Here is a 26,018-nt window from a genome sequence, read left to right on the forward strand (position 1 = left end):
ACGGCACTTCCAGTTAAAGTACACACAAGTCAGTCCTAAGGCCTGCAGCATTGTGAGATGACTCTTGACTTCTTGATCAAGTTGAGTGACTTGCACAGCATTGCCTGTGTTGCTTTACCTCCTTCTCCTTGCCCACAAGCACTTGGCTGGCTCATCACCTGTCCCCAGGCAAAGCTCAGGGTGCCCATCTGCATAAAGCACAAATGCTCCTCACCCTTTCCTGTCTTTCCTAAAGAGTGTGTTCATTGTCTGGAATGCTGTAGTCATTTCAGCTATCCCACCATGTCTCTAATCCAAACAAAATCCTAATTTTGCAGTTGTGTGTGGACTAGTAATTCCTCTTTTGCATTCGTTTACCAATACTTGAGATGATGAGCACTGAGCCATGATGCGCAGTTCTGTACCTGTTCAGTAACTGCAGATATGTGGGTAGAGAGGGAATCTTCATTCTGTTCCTGGAAGTCACAGGCTGCTTCTTAATCTCCATTTTGAAAATTTCTATTTGTTGCTATTTTGAATACAGCCTCTAGATGGCCCTATTTCCTTGCACTGTGGGGCTTGGGTTTTTTGTCTGCAGGATTGAAGTTTATCCCGTCTTTGTCCATTCTACAGTCAGCTCATCTGCTCCTACAGCTTCTTTACTTTCTGACTCGTACCATATCAAAGAGAGATCTTCTAGGCAAAGATGGGACTGTATTTTAGAATAGGATCTTTCAGCCGGAAAGAAGAGATGGAGGGAGAGTTGTGGCAAAGATCTGTATATGGTAAGTGGTAGGGGAAATGGATATTTGCTGTCTTTTCTTCTACAAGAGCCTTACATACCAAATGGAGGAAAGGGAAAAAGTGAGAGTCAGGATCAAAGCATGGAAAAGATGATTTTCCATCTGGAGAATTATGGAACTCCTTGCTAGCAACAGTGACGGCTAAAAGTTCACTTACATTTGTGTTTTGTGGAAGAGGAATTTTTGGGGGCTGTCACTCACAGAAACCCTATGGCTCTGGAGGTCTTCCACCAGCAATTTTTCAGAAAGTGGAGGAATTTTTCTGGGACTGTATAAATATGTTTTTTCTCATTCTGTTCTTCCTTACTTGATCATCTACAGTTGACATGAAAGTGTTGGCAATAGAATCCTGGATTAAATGAACTGTTGGTTTTACCTGGTGTAGCTGTTGCTATGTTCTGTCTCTTAATCTGTATGCTCTCAAATTTGACCAGGTGAGTGTGTCTGCCAAAAGCAAATCTGAAGTCTCTCTCTCTCAGAATTGCTAGCACTTTGAGTGCATTCTGGACACCTTGATTCTAGGCTTCTCCACAGCAATGGCTTTTCATGCCCTCCAGGGATAGTTTGAAAGAGAGCTTACTTGTTACTGCTCTTTATTAATGGAGTCTGAAGTCAAGCAACACACCCAACTACAACGTTCTAAGAATAAATAATGTAATTAACATTTTAAAAACTACAGCTTGTCTTCTAGAAAGTAGTATTTGAAGAGATCTTCAGAGCATGTGAATGGCAGATGAACAGCTAAGCATGAACCTTTGTTCCTGTGTTGTGACAAAATTAGTGGTCAAAGTTATTGAATTCATAAACAGAAAAATGTTAGGCTTAAATGGCACCAATGAAACCAGTTTTCTGCAGTCATATGCTTATTTCTGGTTTTTGCTTCAAAAAGGGAAAATTGAGGGCTTCAAGAGAGTTGCTGCAAAAAAAATTTTCAGCATTTGGGAAACAAGCCTTATACTGGAAAGCCTAAAAGAATTTAAGTTTTCTTCATCCAATAGAAGATTTAAGGAGGTCTCTAATATCTGCAAATGGGAGTTGAATATATGGTGGAAAGATGTTTCTTTAAAGTGGCAAAGACACAACTGCTGCATTTTGGATCCACTGGATTTTGCAAACTAGAAATCTGGCACACTTCTGTTCTAGCCAAGGTATAAGGAGAACCTTGCAGTTATAGGATTATGGAATAGTGAGAGCATGACTGTGCAGTTCAGAGTAACTTGCAGATACTGTTCAGAAGCTCTTAGGCTTACTCATCGTTTTTATTTCCATTTACGTGTATATTTTGGCAGAACTGGCATCTAAATGTGCATCCAGTCAATCACTTAATAGGTATCAATGCTTGCAGCTGTAGAAATTATTAAAAGGTATTTTCAACTGTTCAGTGACAGGCAAACACCAAGTAAAAAAACTCGGATCCACAACAAATTGTGTGACTTAAAATAACTGAATTATAAATACAGTGGTAACTTAATTGCTTAATTATATCATCAAATTATTATTTTATTTTTTTTTAAGGATTGCATTCATTCCTTCTTCCTGTCTAGCATCAGTATAACAAGATCATAGAATGGTTTGGAAAGGACCTTGAGTTCTAACCCCCTTGCCGTGGGCAAGGACGCCTCACACTAGACCATGTTGCCCAAGGCTCTGTCCAACCTGGCCTTGAAAACTGGCAGGGTTGGAGCGTTTACCACTTCTTTGGGCAGCCTGTTCCAGTGTCAGCACTCTCACAGTAAAGAACTTATTCCTTGTATCTAACCTGAACTTCCCCTGTTTTAGTTTGAACTCATCACCCCTTGTGCTATCACTACGGTCCCTGATAAACAGTCCTTCTCCAGCATCCCCGTAGACCCCCTCAGATACTGGAAGACTGCTATGAGGTCTCCATGCAGCCTTCTCTTCTCCAGGCTGAACAGCCCCAACTTTCTCAGCCTGGCTTTATATGGGAGGTGTTCCCAGTCCCCTTATCATCCTTGCAGCCCTCCTCTGGACTTGCTCCAACAGACCCATGTCCTTCTTACGTTGTGCACTGCTTATTAGTGAAAAATCTGTGAAATTATCTCCAAATTGTGGTTCAAACTGTCTTGACTAGAGAGGTGTAGCTGTGTATCATGTATAAGCTACTTCTAGTTAAATGAGCTAAATTTGGTCAGAATGATGAAAGCGTGCAAGGAAGGGACTTCTTCCTCCCTGAAATTACTATGTATTACTACCTAGAAGTCAAAAAACTCAGCTTCAAAACTTGTAACATGGTATTTTAGTATCTTTACATGGAATATTTGTATCCTTCAGTTGAATATTAAAATCTGTGAATTGTGAAAAAAAGTGGTCTTGAACTTACTGGCTCTCCTTTAGATGATTAGGTAACTCCTGTTTTATTGATAGCAATTAAATAGAGGGAGCTTGTTTATAAGTTTTAAAAAGCAGGTTATATAGGTACTACGCCACTTTTATTAGCTTAAAACTAAATCAGATCGCTTTTGAAGTATGTACATGGTATGACGGTCAAAGGAGGTGATCCTGCCTTACTCTGCTCTTGTGAGACCCCACTTGGAGTGGTGTACAGTTCTGGTCTCCTCAACGTAAGAAGGACATGGATCTGTTGGAGCAAGTCCAGAGGATGGCCACGAGGATGGTAAGGGGTCTGGAACACCTCCCTTATGAAGACAGGCTGAGCAAGTTGGAGCTGTTCAGCCTGAGGAGGAGATGGCTGCATGGAGACCTTCCACTATCTAAAAGGCGGCCTGCAAGGATGCTGGAGAGGGACTCTTCATGAGCTGTAGTAGTAGTGATAGGACAAGGGGTGATGGGTTCAAACTTAAACAGGGGACATTCAGGTTAGATATAAGGAGGGCGTTCTTTACTATGAAGGTGGTGAGGCACTGGAACAGGTTGCCCAAGGAAGTTGTGAATGCTCCATCCCTGCCAGTGTTTAAGGCCAGGCTGGAGAGAGTCCTGGGTGGCATGGTTTAGTGTGAGGTGTCCCTGCCCATAGCAGGGGGACTTGGAGCTAGATAATCTTAAGGTCCTTTCCAGCTGTTCTGTGATTATTGCTTGCATTAGTTAACAAATGAAAAATACCATCATTTCAGTTTAGGGGTTTCTGACTCCTTTTTTCTGATTTCTTAGGTGACTTATGTAAATGTAAAAAAAAAAAAAAAAAAGTTTATTATAGAAACAAAATGCAGTGTTAAGAGAATATCAAGCATATCTTTGTGAATAACAAAATGAAAACAGGAAGACTGTACACATCAAGATGTGCATAACAAAGCTGTCTTGTTATATTCTGGATAGATTTTAATGTCATCTTAAAAGTTCTAGTTTTATTTGTATCTAGCAAGCACAGAAGGTAACAAATACTGCATGTATGAAACACATAATGGAAATTCATGGAACATATAGTAAAGTTTTCATGAAGCGTTGGCAATTTTCATTTCAGCCTGTGTGGTCTTGGGGGTGATACTTCTGATATTTCTTCCTCTCAAAATTTCCTAAACTGTATGTTTTTAAATGACTAGTCTTAAATTGTGACACTTTGTATTAGGAAAACCACTTTAAATAAAAATTCCAATTTATTAAGAAACGAAGAATCTCAGCCTGTTCTACCATAAGGTTAATCGGTAAAATTGCCAATTATAAATAGAGCATATTGGTATTTTGTTACTGAATTTTTAATGCTTTTTTCCTAGGCAAAAAAATAAACTGAAACAGTTTACTGAGTACTTTAACTGCATTAAAAATGGACTGTTTCATTGTGTGGTAGTTCAAATTTTTGCCCTGAAGAGCAATATTCTGTTTTTTTTTTTTATTTCTGCATTCCCTGTGTCATACTTATTTCACCTTTCCCAGCATGATTTTTCAGAAGTATTTTACATTCACTAGTCAAAATAGGGCTCTATGAGACTTTTATAAGTCAGCATAATTAATACATGTGGTTTTGTCTTCTATTTGTAGAAGAGGTGGAAAAGGAGATGGGAAAAGAAAGTAAGGAAGCTAAAGAAGAGGAGGCCCACAAAGAAGAGGAGAAACACACTGAGAGAAGTATGCAGTGTAAAAGCTATTATTCTTTGCTGCTGGCTCATGTTAAAAGCACAGAATCATTGAGGTTTGTAAGTGACCTTTAATCTGCTCCAGACCCTCTACTCAAAACCAGGTCAAGTAGAGCAGTTTGCTCAGAACCATGTCCAGACAGGTTTTGAGTATCTCTACATATGGTAACTCCAGAACTTTCTAGAGTTCCCCTTCCAGTGTTTGACCACTCGCACAGTAAAAATATTTTCACATGTTCCAATGGAATTTCCTGTATTTCAGTTTGCATCCATTTCTCTCATCCTTTCACAGGTACTCACTAAGAGTCTTGCTCTGTCTTTTTTCACTCTCCACCCATCAGGTAATTTACACACATATAAAATCTCCCCTAGCTGCCTTCTCCAGTTGAGCAATGCCAGCTATCATTTCCTCATGGGCATGTCCATAAACCATCTTGGTGGCCCTACGCTAAGCTCCAGTATGCTCACATCTTTCTTGTATCTAGAAGCCTGGAATTGCACACAGGACTTTATTTAGTCTCATAATACTGCTTAGAGTGGAATAATTACCTCCCTTGACCTGCTGACAATAACTTTTCCTTACTCAGCCAAGGATCTTACTGGCTTTTTTTGCCAACAGTGTGCGTTGCTGGCTGACGTTCAACTTGATATGCATGGAGACCCTAAGGGCCTTTTCTGCCAAGCAGTTTTCCAGGCAGTCAGTTCCCAGCCTGTACTAGTACATGGGATATTCCTACCCAGCTCTAGGACTTTGCATTTCCTTTTGTTGAACTTATCAAGGTTCCTGTTTGCCTATTCTTCCAGCTTGTCAAGGTGACACTGAATGGCAGCATAACTATCTAGCATAGCAATCACTCCTTCCAGTTTTGTATCATCTGCAAATTGTTGAGGATGCCTTCTATCCCATTATCTAAGTCATTTATGAGATGTTAGTATTGTTACCAGTATAATCTGCTGGTGTACATTACTAGCAATGAGCTCCAACTGGACTTTGTGCCACTAATCACAGCTGCAGTTGAGCCAGTCCATTTATCTAGGCCATGCATTGTAAGGTTGTCTCTGAGGATGTTTTGGGTGTCAGAAGCATTGCTAAAGACAAGAGAAACAGCATCCACTGCTGTCACCTCATCCACCAAGCCAGTTGTCTCATTTTAAAAGGCTGTCAGGCTGTTGAAGCATGATTTCCTCTTGATAAACCCATTCTGACTATTCCCCAGCACCATTACCTTAAATGTGTTTAGAGGTGGTTTCTAGAATTACTTGCTTCCATCATGTTCCCAGGGATTGAGGTGAGGCTGACCTTCCTCTAGTTCCCTGGGTCCTTCTTGCCTTTCTTGAAGATTAGAAGAAAGTAAATGTCACTTCTGCCCTCAAGAACCTTATGCTATTGCCATGGCCTTCCAGAGGTTGAGAACGGCTTTGTAGTCACCTCAGGCAGGTCTCTTGGCACTTGTGAGTGCATCCCTCTGGCTTGGGTGGACTTGTGTGCGTCCAGTTTGTTGCCTGCCTTCGCTCCAGCCAGTCCCACTGGTCTCAGGGAGCTGGCATTGCTGAAGGCAGACATTACTGAAGTCTGAGGCAAAGAAGTCATTGAGCACCTGGGCTTTATCTGTGTCCTTTGTCACTTGCTCCCGTGCTTCATCCATCAGGGGACATATTTTCCCTGGTTTTTCTTTTGCTCCTGGTGTACTGGTAGAAACCCTCTTGTTGCCCTTCACATCCCTTACCAGATTCATCTTAAAGTGAGCTTTGGCTTTTCTAATGCCATTCCTTACCCACATAGTTACTTTACCTTTCTCACTGGTCACCTGTCTCTCGCAGATGGGGGCCTCCATCCCCTGCAGGCAGGGAATCACTTGCACTACTTGCAACGTCTGTAAGCCAAGAAGCTCATCTTCCTCTGTCATAATTTCAAGCCAGACTGGGAGGCCCTAGATAAGCTCTGCAGCCCAAGACTTGCAAAGTCTAATCTTCCCCCAAAATAGCTCAGTCTAGGTGGAGGCTCTGATTTTACTGTGGGAGTTGTTCCAGTGGCTGCTGGAGACCACACTGTGTGGCACATAACCACCAGTACTGAATGCAGGGACCATCCTCTTTCTGTACACCCTGCTATACGAAGTCCTGTGTTAGCTGCTCACTGGGAGCTGCACTCAAGGCTGAGCAGTAATACAGGTATGTGTCTCAAACCTGCTGAAAGGGTGTTTGAGTCTCCATAAGGAATCAGCTGGGACACAAGCACAAAGCACCCTTTGACCAAGAAGAGCTGACACAGCTCATTAGAATTTGCTGGGATTTCCTAGAAGTCACAACCTCCTTTAGATATCCTTTCCTCTAGTAGCAAAAACCCTGAAGCTCTCTAAAGAGAATCTTAACTGCAGTAAGATCAGATAGAGTATCTGCTTCAGAACAAGTTACCTGAATATTAAACATGTTCCCTTAAGTATGCAAGTAGCTCTTTGATGTTGCAAATTACTTGTACCATTCAGAATTAAGACTTTTCTAGAGAGACTGACTGGGAGTAGGAAAGAGCCTAATAAACTTGTCTTCAGTAGTCTGGGCATAGTGTTCTAACTATTTAGTTTTTCTTTTCCATTTCTACAAGTTTTTCTGATGGATGAAAGAAAGATGTAGGTGTAGCTCTTTTTTTCCATAATGACATGGAATAGTGGAAAATGAAGGAAAAAAATATTAAAGACTCAGACATTTATAGTGCTTGCAAGTACTCATCATTCTGCAAATATTTATGAAGTGCCGCCCTGTGGCACTACAAAACTTACCTAAACTTTGGGGCCCGATGCTTTCACAAACTTTAAAAAATAACCTAGGTTGACATGCAGATTTTTTAATCATTTTCAGCACATTAATGCTTTTCTAGTGCAGTTAAACGAAAATATCAAAAAATCAGATCAGACTGGAACTAATAAAATTTAACCATCAAAAAATCTAGACTAAAAGAAAAAGTCAGAAATATGACTCAGAGTATATGTAATGCAAGTAAAGAAAAAAATTATGGCAGTGGAAAGTAACTATTTGTTATGCTCTTTCAATCTCCGGTGAATCTTCATTGATGTACTACTCATTCTGTCTTTATCATCCTCAGGTTTGGGGTGGACATGTTGGGAGCTGTGGTCTTTGGTGTTTTGATAAGAGTCATGTACCCACAGTGTGCTCTGTAACTTCCCTTCCTTGTAATTTCCATAGGCTTAATACAGTGTCAGGAGGTGGAGGAGTTAATGAGGTCTCTTTTGTGCTTCATTGCTGTGATGGAAATTACTTCTATAATATAGCTCTGATATGAGCCTTTTCTTTTGTTAGATTTTTACTTTCCTTCTCACCAAAGAAGTAAGAAAAAGGATTGAATGTTATTTTCAGTCAGGGACTGGACATGCAGGGTAAACTTTTATGGCAGGTGAGGAAAAACATGTATTGCTGACACAGGCAGGATCAAATGTAGGGTTTTTTAGCTGGAATCCTGAGGAGAGGATTCTTTTTGCAGAAGAGGGTTTTGTTTTGTTTCTGGGAAGCCATGTTTCATTACAGAATGGTCATGATAGGAGCAGGAAGAACTGGAGGCAAGTTCTGAAGAAGGGAATGGTGGCATTAGAGCCATTTTGCATTTGGGGCAGTAGTTTGGTGGTGAGTCACAAAGTGGAACTCACAGGGAAGCCAGCATACAAAGACCAAAAGGACAGCTGTAATGCTTTGATTTCATCAAACATCTTGGTTTTCTAGAAGCGTTCTTACAGGTTTTGGACGAAAAAGCTTGAACTGGGGACAAATAAGCTTCCTAATAATCACAGCATTCTGCAGATACCTGTTTTTTGAAAGGTTCATCACAAGTGGTTGTATCTCATTGTTCCAGGTGAAGTGTCAAGGAGAAAGCGTTCCAGATCGGAGGACATGGACAGCATTCATTCTAAACGTCGTCGGTATATGACAGAAGATTATGAAGCAGAACTCCAAGTAAAAATTACAGCCAGACAGGATGTTGACCAAAAATTACAAAAGGTAAATGGAGGTGTAGAGATGGCAAACACATCTGCTTCCCATGCCCTCTCCCCTCCAACACTTTTTCTGAAGTTGAAAATTTGACATAATTCAAGTAACAGGTGTCTTCATACATATGGAGTCCTATATAGCCCTACTTGTAAGAGACTAAATTTTATTTGAAAACTGTGCTGCAAGAATTACATTTGAAATGTGCGAAATATTTAAACTCTTAAACTTCATCTTAGAAAAAGAGAGATTTGAGTGTGGTAAAGGTTTCTATGTGCTGCACTTTATTGTGTACCTAGCTTTAAAACCACTCTGTTTCCAGAGTGCAGTCAACATTGTGTCTTGACGATTTTTATAGAGGTGTTAATTGCCTGTTCTCAGCATTAATATGCAAAAAAGCCTATGGTCTTGAAGAAAAAACTCTGTGTCCTTACTTTGTGTCCTTCTTCAATTAGTTAGCTAATGCATGTTGTAACTTCATTAATGTAGGATGCAGAAAACCGAACCATGTTTATTTTGTTTCCTAAGGAATTTTTTTGCACTGCAGTAGGTATGGGAGGGAGAAAAAAAAGAAGTAAGTGCATCAGGTAAACTTTATGGAAATCAGTCTCTCTGTTTTTAGCTCCTGATAAAAACCCAACACAACATTTCTGCTAAGGAAAATGCATCTCAGAAATGAAGTTTTGTTGCATGGCATTAGTTTCTGTTTGTTGAGTGCCAGTGTCCCTTTCAAAACAGAAGAGTAATAAGAAAAATCAGTCTTGTTTAAACACAGCAGTTTATGAAAATACCTTCTCTTGTTAAGGTTTTTTTTTTATATGTATAAGGTTTTATACACATCGTACTGCAGTTAATTTATTGAATTGATGGCAAAGAAAGACCAGTTGTATTTGCCAAAATATATGTAGAAACCTTTCTTAGCTGTAGAAGCGTATGCTTACTAGTGACTACAGATTTATTTGATTTGCAGGGCACAACTGTTGTCATTGTTCTGTTTGTAACAGGGTACTTGTTAGGAATTAAAAGGATTTTATAGATCGTCTCCCAAATTCTGGGGTTCCATTGTTATTTTTCTTCTTTCTTTATATAATAATTTTGCAGGTTATCCAGAGGCTATTAGATGAAAAATTTACCGCTTTACAGTGTGCTGTGTTTGACAAGACTCTAGCGGACTTGAAAACCCGAATAGAGAAAGTAGAATGTAGCAAAAGGCATAAAACGGTGCTTACCGAGCTACAGGTGAGTGTGTGTGTGTTGGACTGTATACTATAGATAGTCAAATTTAAAACTAAGTTCCTCAGCATTTTGTAGTAAGTCTCCTGTAGTTGTCAATAGGGAAGTCATTTTGATCCCACAGAGAGAAAGGGGTGGGGGGAAGCAGCAAATACTAATGTTGCTTTTGAATTGTAAAATCCTGTTTTCCTACTCAGAAAGAAGAAAGCAACCAATTAATCATTAAAAGAAAAATCCAAAGCAAACATTCTTTCTGGCAAACTGTTACTAAACTGCTTTTCCACTCTTCTGTTCCATTTAGGCATTCTTCAAAGAAGTGTTAAATACCGTATACCTCTATGAAACTGTATACCTCTATAAAACCAGAAATTTGCTTAAAACCAGAAAAGCTGCAGAAAGGAGAGGACAGTAGCGCTGGATTTTGTACAGTGTTCAAACAAAGAAACATCTCATGCTACTTGTCCATGTTATTTCCCCAGAAACTAAATAATTTCGTTCTAGCAAGGAGGCAAATAGCTAGTGTTGACTGCAGTATGCTTTCTAACATTCTTTATAGAAATTATGTAGATAGTGGTGGCCTGAGGACCATCACAAACATAAAAGAATTTTGAAGTGACAGTTAAAAACTTACGTCATAACAAATTAAAGCAATAAGGCCATTTTACCTTGAATATACAAAAAAGTATGGAGTTTGCCAGACCAGTTCGTACTACATAACTCTTCCTACTCACCACCCCAGACATTTTTTAAGTGATGCTTTCAGTGTAGTTGTGTATCAGTGTCTTTAGCCATTAACTGCAGTGCCAAATTAATAACATTGTATAAGGCTGTGGATGTGTTGATGTTACTGTACTTGCAGTCTAAGCTTACATGGTTTTATTACACAAGGTGTTCCAAAACACCTCTGTGTTGTAGAAAAACAGAAACAGGCAGACTGTAATTGTAGCTTGTGATGTTCCTTTGTAAAATTGTGAAAGAGGTGAGGTTTCTAAATGGACCGGCTCTTTTTAGGTAAGAAGTTCTGAAATTATAGTATGTTAAAGTCGCTCTTTTTAAGGAGAAAACAACTTAAATTCTTCTAGTGTTAACCTAGTGTTTTCAGGAGTTTGTAAAAAGAATTTAACTCTTCTGTGCAAACAAAAAAAAACCCCATAAACAAGTACATGCTCAGAGCAAAGGCACAACTACTGCTTCTAGGGTAAGTCGGCCATCAGAGCTGCAGTGTAGACAGGGTAAATTATGGAAAACATGGTCTCAAAATGGTATATTAAGGGAAGCACAAGAAGTAAGTGCAAGCTGTAAGAATGGTGCATATGAAGATAATGAACCTGAGTCCTGAGCATCAAATAAAGTAGAACAAACCTGAGAGTAGGGTGTGTGATATACCATATGTCAGTGAGAGGGAGGAATAGGATAAGTGGGGGAAGAATAGATAATATGAAAGATTAAACGGGGTACATTTTTCAATACAGTTGGAACATAAGATGTTGAAACAGTCAGATGCTTTCAGTTGCTTTCATTCATGCAGAATATCATATGAACCTTTGCCGGATGGGTTCTGTTTGTGCAGTTGTGAATAGGAAGGACAGTAACTTGTCTTTATCTTGACTGGTACACGTGTGTCTTTTTGCTGCTCTTAGGTAATATAGTTGTACAATGTTTCAGTGGAGGAATAATTTCCCCTGGTATGAATATAGCCTTCGACTTCATGTTTTAATTATGTATCTTATAGTTCGTATAACTGCTTTGATGGTTCTTGGGGAGGATACTTACGGTTTTGTTTGCTTGTTTTCATCTTTTTCCCATTTAGGCTAAAATTGCTAGATTGACAAAGCGGTTTGGAGCAGCCAAGGAGAACTTGAAGAAAAGACAGGAAGTAAGAACTAGATTTGTTTGTTTGTTTCTGACTTTGCTTTAACCTTGTGTTGAAAAATAAAGAAACTTTGTATGGAGAAAGATGTGTCCTCACAAAGTAGGTTTGTCTTGTTTGGTTAAAAACAGTGATACGAAAGAGTATCCTTTTAGTAGCTGTAATGTAATTCTGATTTGTGCAGAAGGTTCTTTAGGCATTAGTAGTGTGAAAGCACCTTAAACTGTATGTAATTAATTTACTTCAGTAAACAAGCAAATAAGTAAATAAACATGAATCCCAGTACCCTGATTTTGGGGATAGAAGGATACAGTTTGTCACCCCATACAATCAATAGCATTTGTCTGTGTTTGGAATAAATATTTTAGGTTAATTACTGTGAAGAAGTGGAAACTTATAAGTCCATTAACTTTCTGGCAGAAGTTCTTATTCTCATCATATAAATACCTGAAGGAAGAGACTTGCAAAAGGGAAGGATGTAGGAGAGGACCAAGGATGGTTAGGGAGGTTTAAAACATGTCAGCTTCTCCTGCAGTGTTGGTTCTAGAAAATATCTGTCTCACACAAATATGAATGAATTATAATGAAATGTAGTGAAAGCATAAGTTTACAGACTGACTTACGATTATTTTGTTCTGGCTTTCCCTTCCTTCCCCCATCACCTTTCTCCTCCTTCCCCCTTCCCTCCTCCCCCCCACCCTTGTTTTTTTTGGTAGACTTCACCAAATACACCTCTATCTTCAGCAAAAACAGCAAGTGACACTGCAAACACAACCAATGTGATATATCGGTAAGCAAAACACATCATTGTGCCCATGTAAAAATTACAGTAGAACACGTGAAATACCTAATGTAATGAATAATCCTTGTATTTTCCGTTTGCTTTTTTGCTGGGTTTTTCTTTCGGTATTTTTTAGTTAGTGTTCTTCCATTTCTTTCATTGTTCCTCAGTTGTAAAATTTGGTTTTCTTTCATAGAAATCATAAATGGACAATTTTGAATCTGTTCTTAGGTGAACAGAGATGAGTGATGTTTCAGCAGCTAAAATATAATGGGTAAAGTGGAAGTTTAATTTCAAGGATAGATCATGAGGATGATAAGGGGGCTGGTCATCTACCATATGAGTGCAGGCTGAGAAAGTTGGGGCTGTTCAGCCTGGAGAAGAGATGGCTGTGTGGAGACCTCATAGCAGCCTTCCAGTAAGGGGGCCTACAGAGATACTGGAGAGAGGGACTCTTGATCAGGGACTGTAGTGACAGGACAAGGGGTGATGGGTTCAAACTAAAACAGGGGAAGTTCAAGTTAGATATAAGGAACAAGTTATTTACTGTGGGATTTCTGAGGCTCTGCTACAGGTTGCCTAAGGAAGTTGTGAATGCTCCATCCCTGGCAGTGTTCAAGGCCAAGCTGGACAGCTGTGGGCATCCCTGCCCATTGCAGGAGGGTTGGAACTAGATGATCTTAAAGTCCATTTCAATCCAAAACCATTCTGTGATTCTATGAAGGGAAAATTCTCACGGTGAAAGGCAAATGTAGTGCAAGCACTTGAAAATTTACAAATAATTCTGCATATTTTTTTTTAGTAGGGGAATATTCAAAGCTAATTTGCATGGAAGCATAAAATAAATGGGTTTAGAAAATCTTAGTGGAAAAAATAGCAGTAAAGTAAGGATTTTACGCTGTATGTTCATAATTATACCCACTGGCTTATTGAGAAATGCTAACTGAAACTTTGTTCCATAGAAATGCCAGCACAGTGAGACAGATGCTGGAGACAAAGAGGAATACAGGAGAGAGCACACCAGCAACTTTTCAAGCCCCTGTAAATGCAGGTGAGAAACTGTCTATGGACTACAGACACAGTTCTCTAGTTTTCTAGCTTTCCATTAAATAACTAACTGAACACAGCAAAATTGGTATTTATGACTTCTTATACAAAAAATCATTATTTTAAGCTTCTTATCACATTCCGAGTTTACGTTCACATAGTCTGCTTACCAAGTAATGGGAAAAGTGTATTGATTTGGCCAGCCAGAACATGTGGGTAAATTACATGCTTCAGCAAACGGCAGTCTGGGTATGGCAGCAAAACTTGCACTCTCTCAGCTGCTGAGAAGTGAAACGTGTGGCTCACGGGCCAGTATTTTGTACTTGATCGTAAGATACTGATCTTAACCCTCTGCCTAATTTCTACAGAAGTTGAATGGGGAGCTAAAGGAAACCATAAACCCCATTTCTTAAGGGAGTAAAGTTAATTTTAGTTTCTAATTAAAATTTTATAGGGAATGTAGAATCAAATCCACTATTGTTCATATTCATTGTAATCCTTGGTTTGAAAAACAGTTTAGCTAATACTGAATACTGAATCTTTTCCACTAAATCTTTTCATAGTAGGCATATACTGGCTTTCTGTATTGCATTGTTCTTATATTGTACTGTTCTTGTGATTTAATCCTGAAATCTTGGTTTCTCAAAAGTGAGTGTCTTCTCTGCCACATTCTTGGTTTCAGTAGAATTTTCTGGATACAAGGTCCTTCCTATGCAAAGTCATAACTAACATGAGTGTTTAAAACGCTGTATTTTATGTGTTTTCAACAGTTCATTTTTTGAGCTTTCTTTGAACCTGTTTGTGTCATAGTTCTTTGTAGATCCTTTTTTTTTTTTTTTTGTTATTATATATAGTTTATCAAACAGGAGCACAATATTAATTGTGTCTTTAACTAGACCATTGAGTGTCAGAGTGTACATCAGAAAAGAGTATCTGTAGCTTTTTTTTGGCAAAAAAGAAGTTTATACCACATTTTTTATAGAATCGTTTGGGTTGGAAGTGACCATTAATTAAAGATCATCTATTCCAACCCTTCTGCCATGGCCCAGGACATCTTTTTTGTAGCCCGGGTTGCTCAAAGCCCTGCCCAGCCTTACTTTAACACTTGCAATGATAGGGCATTCACAACTTCTCTGGAAAACCTGTCCAAGTGACTCACCACACTGATCATAAGTCATTTCCATTTGCTGTGTTGGAGCGAAACTTCCCACTTGATTCAGAGACTTACATTTTGTTGGTTTTGTTTTTGTTTTGTTTTCTTTGTGTAGTGCCAGCTTCCACTCTTGCTGCTCCTCCAGCACTTGTCAGTGGACATCCTAAGCCTCCAGTGACCTCTACCAGCAATTTGACAACAACAGTTCTTCCCACAGCTAACACAGCTACTGTTGTAGGCACCAACCAAGTGCCCAGTGGCAGCACTCAGTCAGTGTCTGTCTCCTTGCAGTCTTTGCCTGTAATCTTGCATGTACCTGTGGCAGTGTCATCCCAGCCTCAGCTCCTGCAAGGCCACACAGGAACTTTGGTCACTAACCAGCAGTCAGGCAACGTTGAGTTTATATCCGTACAAAGCTCTTCTACGGTTGGTAGCCTTACCAAAACTACAGTGTCTTTGGCATCAACTAACTCAACTAAACCAAATAACAGCCCATCTGTACCCAGTCCTAGTATTCAAAAGAACTCTACAGCCAGTTCTGGGTCAATAGGCACAACGTTGGCAGTACAGGCTGTTTCTACTGCACATCCTGTTGCCCAGGCCCCAAGGACTTTGCCCACAGTGGGTACTTCAGGACTTCATAATGCTGCCAGCAGTCGAGCTCCCCTACAGATGAAGATTCCCCTTTCTGCATTTAGTAGTACAGCCCCTGCTGAAACACCTGCTGTTACAGCACCCAGAGTTGGTAAGTTATGTTTGAATGTTGACACTGGGAAGACAAAAAGGGAAACACCAAACTGCACCCTGGTGGAAATTTATTAGTGTATTTTACTGAGATGCTGCTTCTGGATTGCCTTTCTGTTGAAACTGTCACGATCAAAATCATATCTGTCATAAATGTGTTTCCAGCCGTTTTTTAAAACAATCTCTCCTTAGAAGGAATCAGCAGTGTAGCTCTGTAAGCTTTGTTTTATTTAGAGCTTTGTTTATATAATTTCTAGCATGAAGTCTGAAATTCCTACCATACAAAAACTCAATACTTGTTTTTAATACAGTCTCTCAAAATAATGTAAACAAAGACATACAGAAATGGAAGTATAATTTTCACAACACTTAAAAGTGCACAAAATCTGGGGGGGAGAAAAACTCAACTGAATACTAACCTAGTCCCAGAGTATTACATTTCTTGAATTTAAAGTAAAGTCTCTGAACACAGTGTTCAAAATGTGTTAATATATATACTGTTCAAATAACAGTATATAGATTAACTATTTTAAAATACTTTGTCTTCATCTTCAGGCATGCCGTGATGATTCTCTGCTCTTCTAATTTTACATGCTATGAGGTTTTTTTTCTAAGGGGTCCTCAAGATTTGAGTTAGAATTATAGCAAGTTTCTCATTTGCAGAATAGAATGTTAAAATTAACTCAAGTAGAGCTTGACATCAGAAATAGTGTCATTTGATTTTCCCATCTCTAAATTACCTGTATTAAAACATGCCTTCCATAGAGTTGGATAGTTACAGGCCTTGCATTGATTTTTAGCTCTAAAGCTAATACAGTGATATAGCACAATGTAAAAAAGATTGTGACAGATGAAGCACAGTGACCAAAGGGCCTTATGAGTCAAAAAAAGGTGTCTCATTTTATGCAGTTCAAGTAGCCTTAGTGTATACCCTAGTAGTTTTCTCAACAGAATTGAAACACTGCTTTGGGCTAGCACTGTTGCTGATAAGCTCTGGTTAAAATTAAAAGGAATAAGAACAGAGAATTTGGATTTAAATGTTTACATAAAATATTTAAGCAACTTCTGTTTAAGTTGTTAGTTTAGATGTACGTTTGACTCAGCTAATAAAGACACTTGGTCTCCCTGCACAAGTTGTCTCAGTTATGTAGTTTGCTGTCTAACCATCCGTTGTTCAGTCAATTTTCTGTACAAAAAATGTTGAAAAATTGTAGCACTTTTCAGTTTAGTATCTTGTCAGTTTACATACAGAGAGAGGAGAGCTTGTAGTTATGCTTTGTCCTCAATAGGCAAGGGAATTGTTCACAAAATGTTTTGAATACATTGTCAGACTTCCAAGGAGGGGAACATACACTGCTTTTAGGCTGGAAAGTACCATTTTGCTTTTCCGTATCTTCTATTCCTTTTGAAAAATGGCAGTAATCAAGCTTGAATACTTAAAATTGAAAATTAGAGCTGTAAAATAAGCCATGTACTAGATGTTCAGTATCAGTTTTGAATATTGCCTCCAAATTTGTATAGTGGATAGCAGTATTTAGTTCTGATTAGATACTGCAAATGAACAATTTCTTGACCCCTCAGAAAACCAGACAAGCAGGCCACCAACAGATACTTCGGCAAACAAGCGAACTGCTGAGGGAACACCACAGGTAGGTTGTTGATTGTTTCTATATAAAATTCTAAAGTTACAATCCACAGGAGAAAAGTTCTTTACCTTTATTGTTCATAAGGAAACAATTTTCGTTTCTTTTTTTGTGACATCATTTCTAGTTTCTGTCCATTTGTAATTTTCTTCTTCTGATCCAGAGTATTACTTGGAGCATCTGCTTCTGATAATCTTCTCAAAAGTTTTTTGATGGAGTTTGGTAAATAGATGAGTTAGTAATTCAGGAGCACATTAAAAATTGTCCGATGAAACAGAGCTAACATACAAAAGAAAACCCTACCCACTTTTTGTCTTGAGTAACTTGAGCTTAAAGCTACAAATATTTTTTAAATTACTTTAGCTCTCTCATTTCCATTCTAATCCAGAAGCTAATAAGAATCGGAGTTCTAATATTTCAATCCTGTATGTAAAAAAAAAAAATCCAAGGAAACTTTCTTCAAGAATAACTATTTCATGACAAAGGAGAACTTGCAGTATTTCTGGTTTCCTCATGTAAAATTTGTTGAACTTGCTTTGAAATTTAAAGGTTAAAGTTAAGATATTTTAAATTATTCATAATTAATTTTCTTTTCATGTACAGATACTTTACAAAGTACCTCATACTTACATTGTTGTTAACTTGAAGTCATTTTGTTTAAGGGGAATAAAATTAATTTATTCTAGCGAAAATTTCCACATTTAATTCTGTTTCAAGGTACAGGTAAATCTGAATTGTATTTCAAAGCAAGAAGAAAATATACTAGACAAGACTGTTCAGCTGTTGCAGAAATAATCTGGCAAAGATACTGTGCCTCATTCTACCTTTTTATTAAGGTATTTCATAATGAATGATTGTTTGGAACTTCAGTTTTTCAAAGGTACCTGTGGATTATAGCTATTAAAACATTTGTCAGTACTTGAGATGTAGGAAATTCAATACCAGAATGGACAACAGATATATGGTTTTAAGACTAAGATTTAATTTTCAGTATATTTTGGAAATTTTCTTCTTTGCTACAGCCTGAAACCTAGAAAAAATTCTGGAAAAACAGATTGTGAGAGTGGTATTTAGCAATGCAAAGTGAGCAAGGAGGAGGGAAAAAAAGACACTTGATGCTTTCCGGTTTTCAGTATTCTGAAAATGTTTCTAGGCTTGCTTTCAGCCAAATCAGTTAAAGCATGTGTAATGCCGTGGTTAATAAAGAAGGGCCTGATGCTTTTTAATAGGCTAGCAGGGTATGGACTTGATATGCCATATCATTTGAAAAATTCAGTTAATGCCACCTGCTTTTTGTTATGTAAAATGCAAAATATTATGTATTACTCCGCACTTCACAGCTCTCAAATCAAAAAGTAGTTCGCTGTATGCCGTATACTTGTGGCATATTTGATGGTACAACTTTGATCAATTGTTTCGAAAAGCAGTTGAAACAGGAGGAGACTTCATCAGAAAATAAAGAAGCACAGACGAATTTTAACTTCCCCGAGGATGTCCTCTTTGGCTTGGAGGAAGAGGAAGAGGATGCTAAGAGCATAAAAAACACCCACAAGCAGACTGGCTGGGCAGCTAACCTATTAAAACAATGGCTGACCAAAAATGGCAAGGATCCTAGCTTTGAATTGGTCCCAGTAAGTGAACTCAATGATATCTTAAGAGAGTTTTATTACACAATAAGAAATCATGATGGAAATACCTACAGTGTGGCAAGCTACAAGTCAATGCGTGCCGGTTTAAACCGGCATCTCAAAATGCCACCTTACAATCGTCAGATTTGCTTAATGAAGGACAAAGAGTTTGCTAGTGCAAACATGGTATTTGTGAGTGTGCTGAAGATGCTGCGCATGCAGGGAAAGGATGAGACTCACCACCATCCTCCTATAGCTGCTGAGGACTTGCGTAAGATTAAAGAATCTGGTGTGCTGGGATTGCACAGTCCACTGGCACTTGTCAACAAGGTGTGGTTTGATTTGCAGTTGCATTTTGCCAAACGAGGGAGGGAAATTTTAAGAGATCTGGCTCCAGATGCTTTTGTTGTTGAGAAGGACAAGAATGGGCGTCGATACGCTATGTTTAGGTATCCTGGCAAAGGAAAAAATGGAGAAGATCGTCATAAAATGGGTAAAATGTATGATATGCCAGGGAACCCAAACTGTCCTGTTTTTTCATTGGAGCTTTATTTGTCTAAGTTGCCTCCAGAGCCCCCTGCCTTTTACCTGCATCCTTTAAAGTTAACATCAGAGCAAATGCAAGAACAGCCTGTCTGGTACAAAAGAGAACCAATGGGTGTGAACTACTTAGGTACCATGATGCCCAGGATAAGTGTGGCAGCCAGGCTCTCTCAGCGATACACCAATCATTCTCTCCGAACTACCACCATCCAGCTGCTGTGTGAAGCAGGACTGGGGCCTAGAGAAATAATGGCAGTGACAGGCCATCGCTCTGAATCTGCTATTAGACACTACTGGGGAGCTGCGGAAGTTCGCTACAGGGCTTGGTCAGATGTAATGGAGAATAATGCCCCCAATTACCTTTATAGTAAGATCCCAAATGAAGTGATAAACGAATCACTATCTGATGCATCCACCTCTTCTATAAACCATGTTCTAGAACAAAGCAAAATTTTATTTCCTAAGAAGTCTGTGGTGCCACCTGCCGCTACCTCTGTGACTTTAGTCCCAGAGGGCTACTCGGCTCTGAATTCCAAAAGCCCCATACTGTTGAACCACAGTTCTTCCAAAGTGTTTCTCTCCAAGAACACGGCCAGTGTGAACCTAACTGCCAGTCCCCTTCAAGGCTGTTGTAACAAACCTGTCTTTATAAAGGGTGTGATAAAACAAGAACCAATGACTTGATGCTTCTGTAATGGAACTGATTTCAAGTGAATTGCTGAAATTGAAGAATTACTGGATATGTTTTTTCACTTGATCTACGAAGGAAATTTCTTATGGTCTAGTTCAGCAAGAAGTATCCTCTTTGCACTCCTGAAGTGAGCTATGTATGGCACAGAAACTTAAACAGAGCAGGGCTTGGCGTTTGTATGACTTTGTGGCAGCTGGGATTCTTTAAGTGGCTAGGCAAAGCTATTTAAAAAGAAAAAAAAAAATGAAAGGAAGATACTCATTTCCACTTAGCTGAAGAGCAGTGCTTTCTTCACTAAGTGAATGGCTTTTATATTTTGTGAAGAGTGTATTTATTACACAATTTTGTGTCTGCTGGCACTAATGTAGCGTCTTACAAATCAAATACTTGATTACTGAAGAACACAGAGACAGTAGAAGCTGAATGAAATAGAGATACACTACAAATACATACATATGCATGAAATCACCTCAAATTGCTTGGCCACTGTCAATCTTTGTTCAAATTGTTATTGGACCTACCAAAGGATTGTGCTGCTTTTTATTTTTTTTTTTATTTATTTATTCTTCTGAATTGTTGGGTGTTTTTTTTTCTGTGAGCTATGTATTTGTATTGCAGGTCTTCTCCTATTTAATATTTCTGGCTAAGATTGTGGTTATTCTGTCCTCCAAAGGCAGTACTTGATACAAATTGTATTAAAATTGGGATCACTTCAGTTGTGCATGAACTAGGGAAAATGCTCTCAAAAGAGCTGAGAACAGGTTTGTTGCTTAAATGGCAAGTAATGAGAGTTGAAATGTTGTCTCTGTATGTGCTTATCTTGTGAGAGGCTTTTTTGTATTTCCTCTCACCCCTTGCATTACATTTCACATTGCCTTTGCAGTATAGTCAGTATCATTTTTGTCGGTATAGTATATAATTAACAAAAAGCACATCCTATTCTTCTCCACCAAACCGTACCCAAATATTGTTGTTTTAACCTCTTTAGATTAGATCACTATAATAAACTGATACCATCAATACATTTTTCATAGGTGATTTTTACAGGTTAGAAATTCTCAGGATAGTGGATATGAATTTTGTCAGAGAAGTGAAATTGTACTTTTAAAGGCTCTTTCATGAAAGATGAAAATTAAAAACTAGGAGGGCTGGTCATTGTTCATTCTTAGTGAACCACACTTGAGAATCTAATTCATTGTCTCTACTATTCTGTGACCCTGTCTTTGCAGGGAGATTGGACTAGATGACCTTTGAAGGTCCCTTCCAACCCAAACTATTCCATGATTCTGTGTCATTATTTTTGTTAGAGATTCTGACAAATTAAGAGATCCTTGAAATGGAAAACTGGTTATCGAATCACAAATTATATTAGGCCCACTTTGGAAGAAGACACAGTGTAGCATTTAAAACTGTTTTCTATTAACTAAATGAAATAATAATGGTTTTATTCTTCTGAAATTCTGTATATGTGCGTGTACACAAACGCACCCACACACGTATCTTGTAACACTAAAGACTTTACTGGAAGTGTTTTCATTGCTCAGCAGTGGACAAAATAGAGAAAAATCCCAGCTAAAGTAAAAAAAATAATCATGATGAATTCTTAATTCTTTGGAGAACTTCCTTGCTGGAAGGGCTTTCAAATATTGAACAAGATTTATCACTGTGTTATAGCCTGAACAGAGGACTTGATGCCTGACCTTTGGAGTTTTTGTCTTGGCTGATGATGTTTACCTTTGTGGCCTTGAGTAGGTTATTCATACTTACTGCATCAATTTTCTGAATTGTAAGACCAGCACAGAGTGTTCCATTTTCTGATGGATTGTGTTAAAGATTAAAAGGTTTTGAAAGTGCCATATATTCGTCTCACATACTGTGTTCACAATCACTTTATTTGGTGGTGTTAGAGTGATTGAGCTAATTGATGGGATGTAATTGTTAATATGAAAAATAATTCTGCACAGTCCTACACATCCTTAGTTGCAGCATTAACTTATGACATCAATGATGAGAGGAAGGAAATGGTGGATCCAGGATTATCATTTTGTTAAGTCTGGAGTAAATCAAATTGAAATAATAAAGTAATCATTTCTAATGGCTAGGAAGAAGAAAAAGAGGAACTAGTTCTCAAACTACAGGAGAACTGTGCAAACTTTATTCTTACTAGAGCAACACAGATTTTCAAATCTTAGGGATTCATAGAATTTGTAATTTAGCCAGACTGGCAAATTTAGTTTATTGTTTGAAGAGATCTACTCTAAACTTTCACCATGATGGGTGTGTCTTATTTAAGAAAAAAATAATCCTGTTTTTGACTGGGTAGTTGCTTGTTCGAGCCTACTGTGGTGAAAATTTATCCAGAAAAACAAGAAAAGTATGTTGTAAGGAGATGAATTATTTTTTTTTGTTCCCTCTTGCTGCATACTGTGGTCGTACTGACCACATGCCCTGCTCTGGTCCTAACTGCATCTAGGTAACTTACTGTAACAGCATATTGTTTCATATCTTCACAAAAATCTAGTTGGTAATTTAAATTGAAAAAGGGAATCTTTTGGCCAATCTAGGCATGTCTCTGATTCTTTTCAATTATCATTTGGCTTCTAATGTTAACTTCACTCTGTAGCTCATAATTGGGTATTTCTGGTTTCTTACTGTTAAACTGTAATTCTGTTGGCACCAACTGTAAAATGTCCTCTCAGTACCTTCAGTTTGAACCTGATACTTCAAAGCTACTAGATGCAGTATTACTAGCTTTTTTATTTTTGTATGGGAGAGCATTCCTGGTTTGGCCTGAAAGTATTGCTTCACAAGAGCTGGGGTCAGTATTAACTAAATTTTCTGTTAATATTTGAATTAATTCTAACCTTCCAGAACTGAATTTTTTTTTCTCCTGTTCCCCTTCCTACCTAGAGTGTTAAATGAATCTTTCCTACATGTTTTTGCTTTCTAGAAAAGCTGAAGCAGGCAAATAAGGTGGTGTTTTCTTGCTTTTGCAACTTTGGCTGTGTGTACAGTAATATGGGAGCACAGTGTCTTCTTCCCCCACCCCCTTTTTTTTTTTTTTTATTGTGAGATAACATTTCAGTTTAATCCTGTTCATTGCAGTACAGCTTATGTTGTGCGGACATCATGGATGTGAATTAGACTCCTCAGTGCAGTATCAGCAGTGAACCTCAAACAGCAAGATTTCTGTTTTTAAAAAACAGATTAAGAAAAGTTTGTCTAAACTTAAATTTAGACTTTGGCTGTAAACTTAATACAAAATTGTTAATAATTTAAAATTAACTTTAAAAATCTGAGTATAACAAATACAATGTAAGGAAATTTATCAGCTGTCACTCTTGAATTTTATAATTCAATCTTTTTATAAAAGTAGGAGTATTTCAATTGGAGAAAAAAAAAACAACTCTTAGTCTTAACTAAGCCAACTAAACTAATTTTTTAAATACTGGCTGCCATGTTGTTGACTAAGTTCCATTTCCATTGATGGAGATGACTATGAAAACAGTAGAGAATGACTGGAAGTTTATATAATATATCCATATATTTAGGTTTGCATCTCCTTTTCATAATGAAGCTTTGGTCCTGGTTCTGTGAATCTAGAACTTGTTTTTTCTGTGTTTTTTCGTCTTAAATTTGAAATCTCTGCTGGTACATCAAGGAGTACCCTAATTACTTTCTATTTTTATGAAGTTGGCACAGTACCTTACATTACATCTTACAGTATGTTAATTTTTGTATTGTTTTACTGCTATTTAAGTAATTAATCCCCACTGTAAGGTACTGTGATCTGCAGCATGGGAGATCTAGAAGGTAAATGTTACTCACTATATGCACCTTCTCTGTGTCCCCGGAAGAGCTCTGTTGTGTCAAGTACCTGGCGGTATTGGAAGGATGCTTTGAAATTGAACATGTTCTTGGCTTTGTTGTGGTTTTAATCTGGTGCATCTCTTTGGTTATCCTGAACTATATAGCTTCTCAGTAGTTGCATACTGTTTAGGTCAGAAAGTTTTCAGTAAGCAGCTTGGGCATATGATTTTGCTGTATGACTGCTTCTCCTTTTTCAGCTTTCCTCTCTTTCTTGTTTCAGAAGGAATGCCCACAGGGATGTGGGAGGGGGCATCTTACTGTGTTTGTGTTAGTCTCTCGACTGAAACTTTTTCTCGCATACACAGAAACTGAAGGGTTGTTACTCAGTTCTGGTAATTTTACCAGTGGCCATTCCAGTGCCTCGGATCCTAGAATTGCATTTCTGAAGACATGACAAGCACTTTTAATGTTTTGGCGTGAATATTATTATTACAGAGGCAAAGGCATTTTTAATTATATACCAAATCTTTAGACTGGTTTCAAATTATTTTATTATGAATCCCAGTTATAGATACAGGATTTCTATATATTATATATAATATATAAATATAGATATGGTATACCGAGAGAATTTATGAAAGCCGCTTTTATTATGTTGTGACATAAAATAACAGTGAACAAATTTGAATGTGGTTGGATGTGTTAAAAATGGCTGGCATAAAGTCAGCCTGTTCAAGATTGATTATATTTATTAAAATACTAGGTCAGGTGAATAGTCATTTCTTCCCTCTTCCCTGCCCCAGGTGCACCTTATCCTCTTACGGAGCAAATCTTTCAGTGTAAATTTCATCTTTTCAGTTTATATCCGTTTAACAAAACATATCAGTGTCCTATCCATTTCCCATTGTTTCTGAGATACCTTGATTTGTTTGATTGAACTACAGTCTAATTTAAGCTTTTCCACTGACTATTGGAAACTCATCTGGTAAATGTTAATAAAGTACATTTATAACTCCCATCCCTTTACTTTGCAATGTGTAACAAACTTCGTGAATGTCAGTTGGGAAGAAATGTGAACAAAGTGGGTATGTCAGCTTACAATTTATAAGCAGCTATTTATTCTATATTGTTGAAGCATTACTGATTAATATGTTTCTTGCATTTCATGGTTTTGTCACTGAAAATAAACATACATAATTATATATGTAAAATGGGCTACTTGATTTTTGTCTCTGGAGTTACGTTTGTGCTGTTTAAAATCAACTACCTTTCATTCATGAGGTGTAACCTTTACCTGAGGCTAATCAGAACTCTAAATTATAAAGATATTAGCAGGAGGACAGTTTAAAAAATGAATTTAAAAAAATCATCTGAAAAATTCCCAACAGGACTTGACATAGCTGAATTGAGTGGCTGTTGTAAAGAACAAAATTCAAGTAAATCCATTCTTATATGACTTTTAAAGTAATTTGTCTTTCCCTGAGACTGTATCTGTGCTACCTAGACCACCTGCAGTTATTGAGAGCAGCTTTCAATAAGGAAATGTACTTGTGTTTTGTAGGGTCCAGTTTGTCATTTGGGGCCAAAAATTTGAGACAGTCTAGCTGATTATGACATTGTAGCAGGAGTAGATTATAGCTTTTAAAAGCTGCATTATACTAATCTGAAAAGTATTATAAATATATTTACTGATCATCCAAGATGGCCATCCTACATAGTACTGTTGGGAAACTGTCAGTAGGCTTTGGGGAAACAAGGCAGATGTTTCACCTTAAAAGCATAAGAACCAGTAAAGAGACGTTACATGTGTGCACACATGCATGTATGTGTTTATTATATACCCTTTTACCCTTTTAACTGTTTGATTAAAGAAAAAATCACAGAAGTAGACAAATGTTTTAACCATTGTGTTAAGTGTTCATTTATAGCTTTTAGTTGGAATTATGATTGCTAGTGCCCGAAAACAGCATTTCTGGCAGCCAGTCTCTCAGCCTTCTTGATTTATGATTCTGACTTAACAACACAGAGTCATAGAATGGTTGAGTTGG

The 26,018-nt window shown here is 37.9% G+C and overlaps 1 protein-coding gene and 1 long non-coding RNA gene across 11 annotated transcripts in view; both read left to right on the forward strand.

Annotated features, from left to right (window-relative positions):
* ATF7IP (activating transcription factor 7 interacting protein) overlaps positions 1-26,018 on the forward strand; it is a 112,165-nt gene that overhangs the window by 65,707 nt on the left and 20,440 nt on the right. For 4 of the 10 annotated variants that reach the window (XM_061361791.1, XM_061361799.1, XM_061361817.1 and 1 more), the window contains exons 3-11: positions 4,737-4,823; positions 8,694-8,839; positions 9,929-10,066; positions 11,871-11,936; positions 12,647-12,720; positions 13,674-13,762; positions 15,027-15,656; positions 17,237-17,304; positions 18,639-20,693. In XM_061361791.1, coding sequence (XP_061217775.1) covers positions 4,737-4,823; positions 8,694-8,839; positions 9,929-10,066; positions 11,871-11,936; positions 12,647-12,720; positions 13,674-13,762; positions 15,027-15,656; positions 17,237-17,304; positions 18,639-20,153 — 2,813 coding nt within the window. In that variant the 3' untranslated portion in view covers positions 20,154-20,693. Of the gene's footprint in view, positions 1-4,736; positions 4,824-8,693; positions 8,840-9,928; positions 10,067-11,870; positions 11,937-12,646; positions 12,721-13,673; positions 13,763-15,026; positions 15,657-17,236; positions 17,305-18,638; positions 20,695-26,018 lie in introns of those variants that run through there. The other 6 variants (XM_061361857.1, XM_061361867.1, XM_061361832.1 and 3 more) reach the window with 5 other exon arrangements.
* LOC133216735 (uncharacterized) lies at positions 21,377-22,463 on the forward strand. Its single transcript, XR_009726714.1, has 2 exons — positions 21,377-21,867; positions 21,952-22,463. It is a non-coding gene; the product is annotated as an uncharacterized LOC133216735 (long non-coding RNA).

The sequence above is a fragment of the Neopsephotus bourkii genome, unplaced genomic scaffold (assembly GCF_033783945.1).
Source record: "Neopsephotus bourkii isolate Nb327-2 ecotype Australia unplaced genomic scaffold, CSIRO-AGI_Nbou_v1 NB_107, whole genome shotgun sequence".
NCBI classification, from domain to species: domain Eukaryota; kingdom Metazoa; phylum Chordata; class Aves; order Psittaciformes; family Psittacidae; genus Neopsephotus; species Neopsephotus bourkii.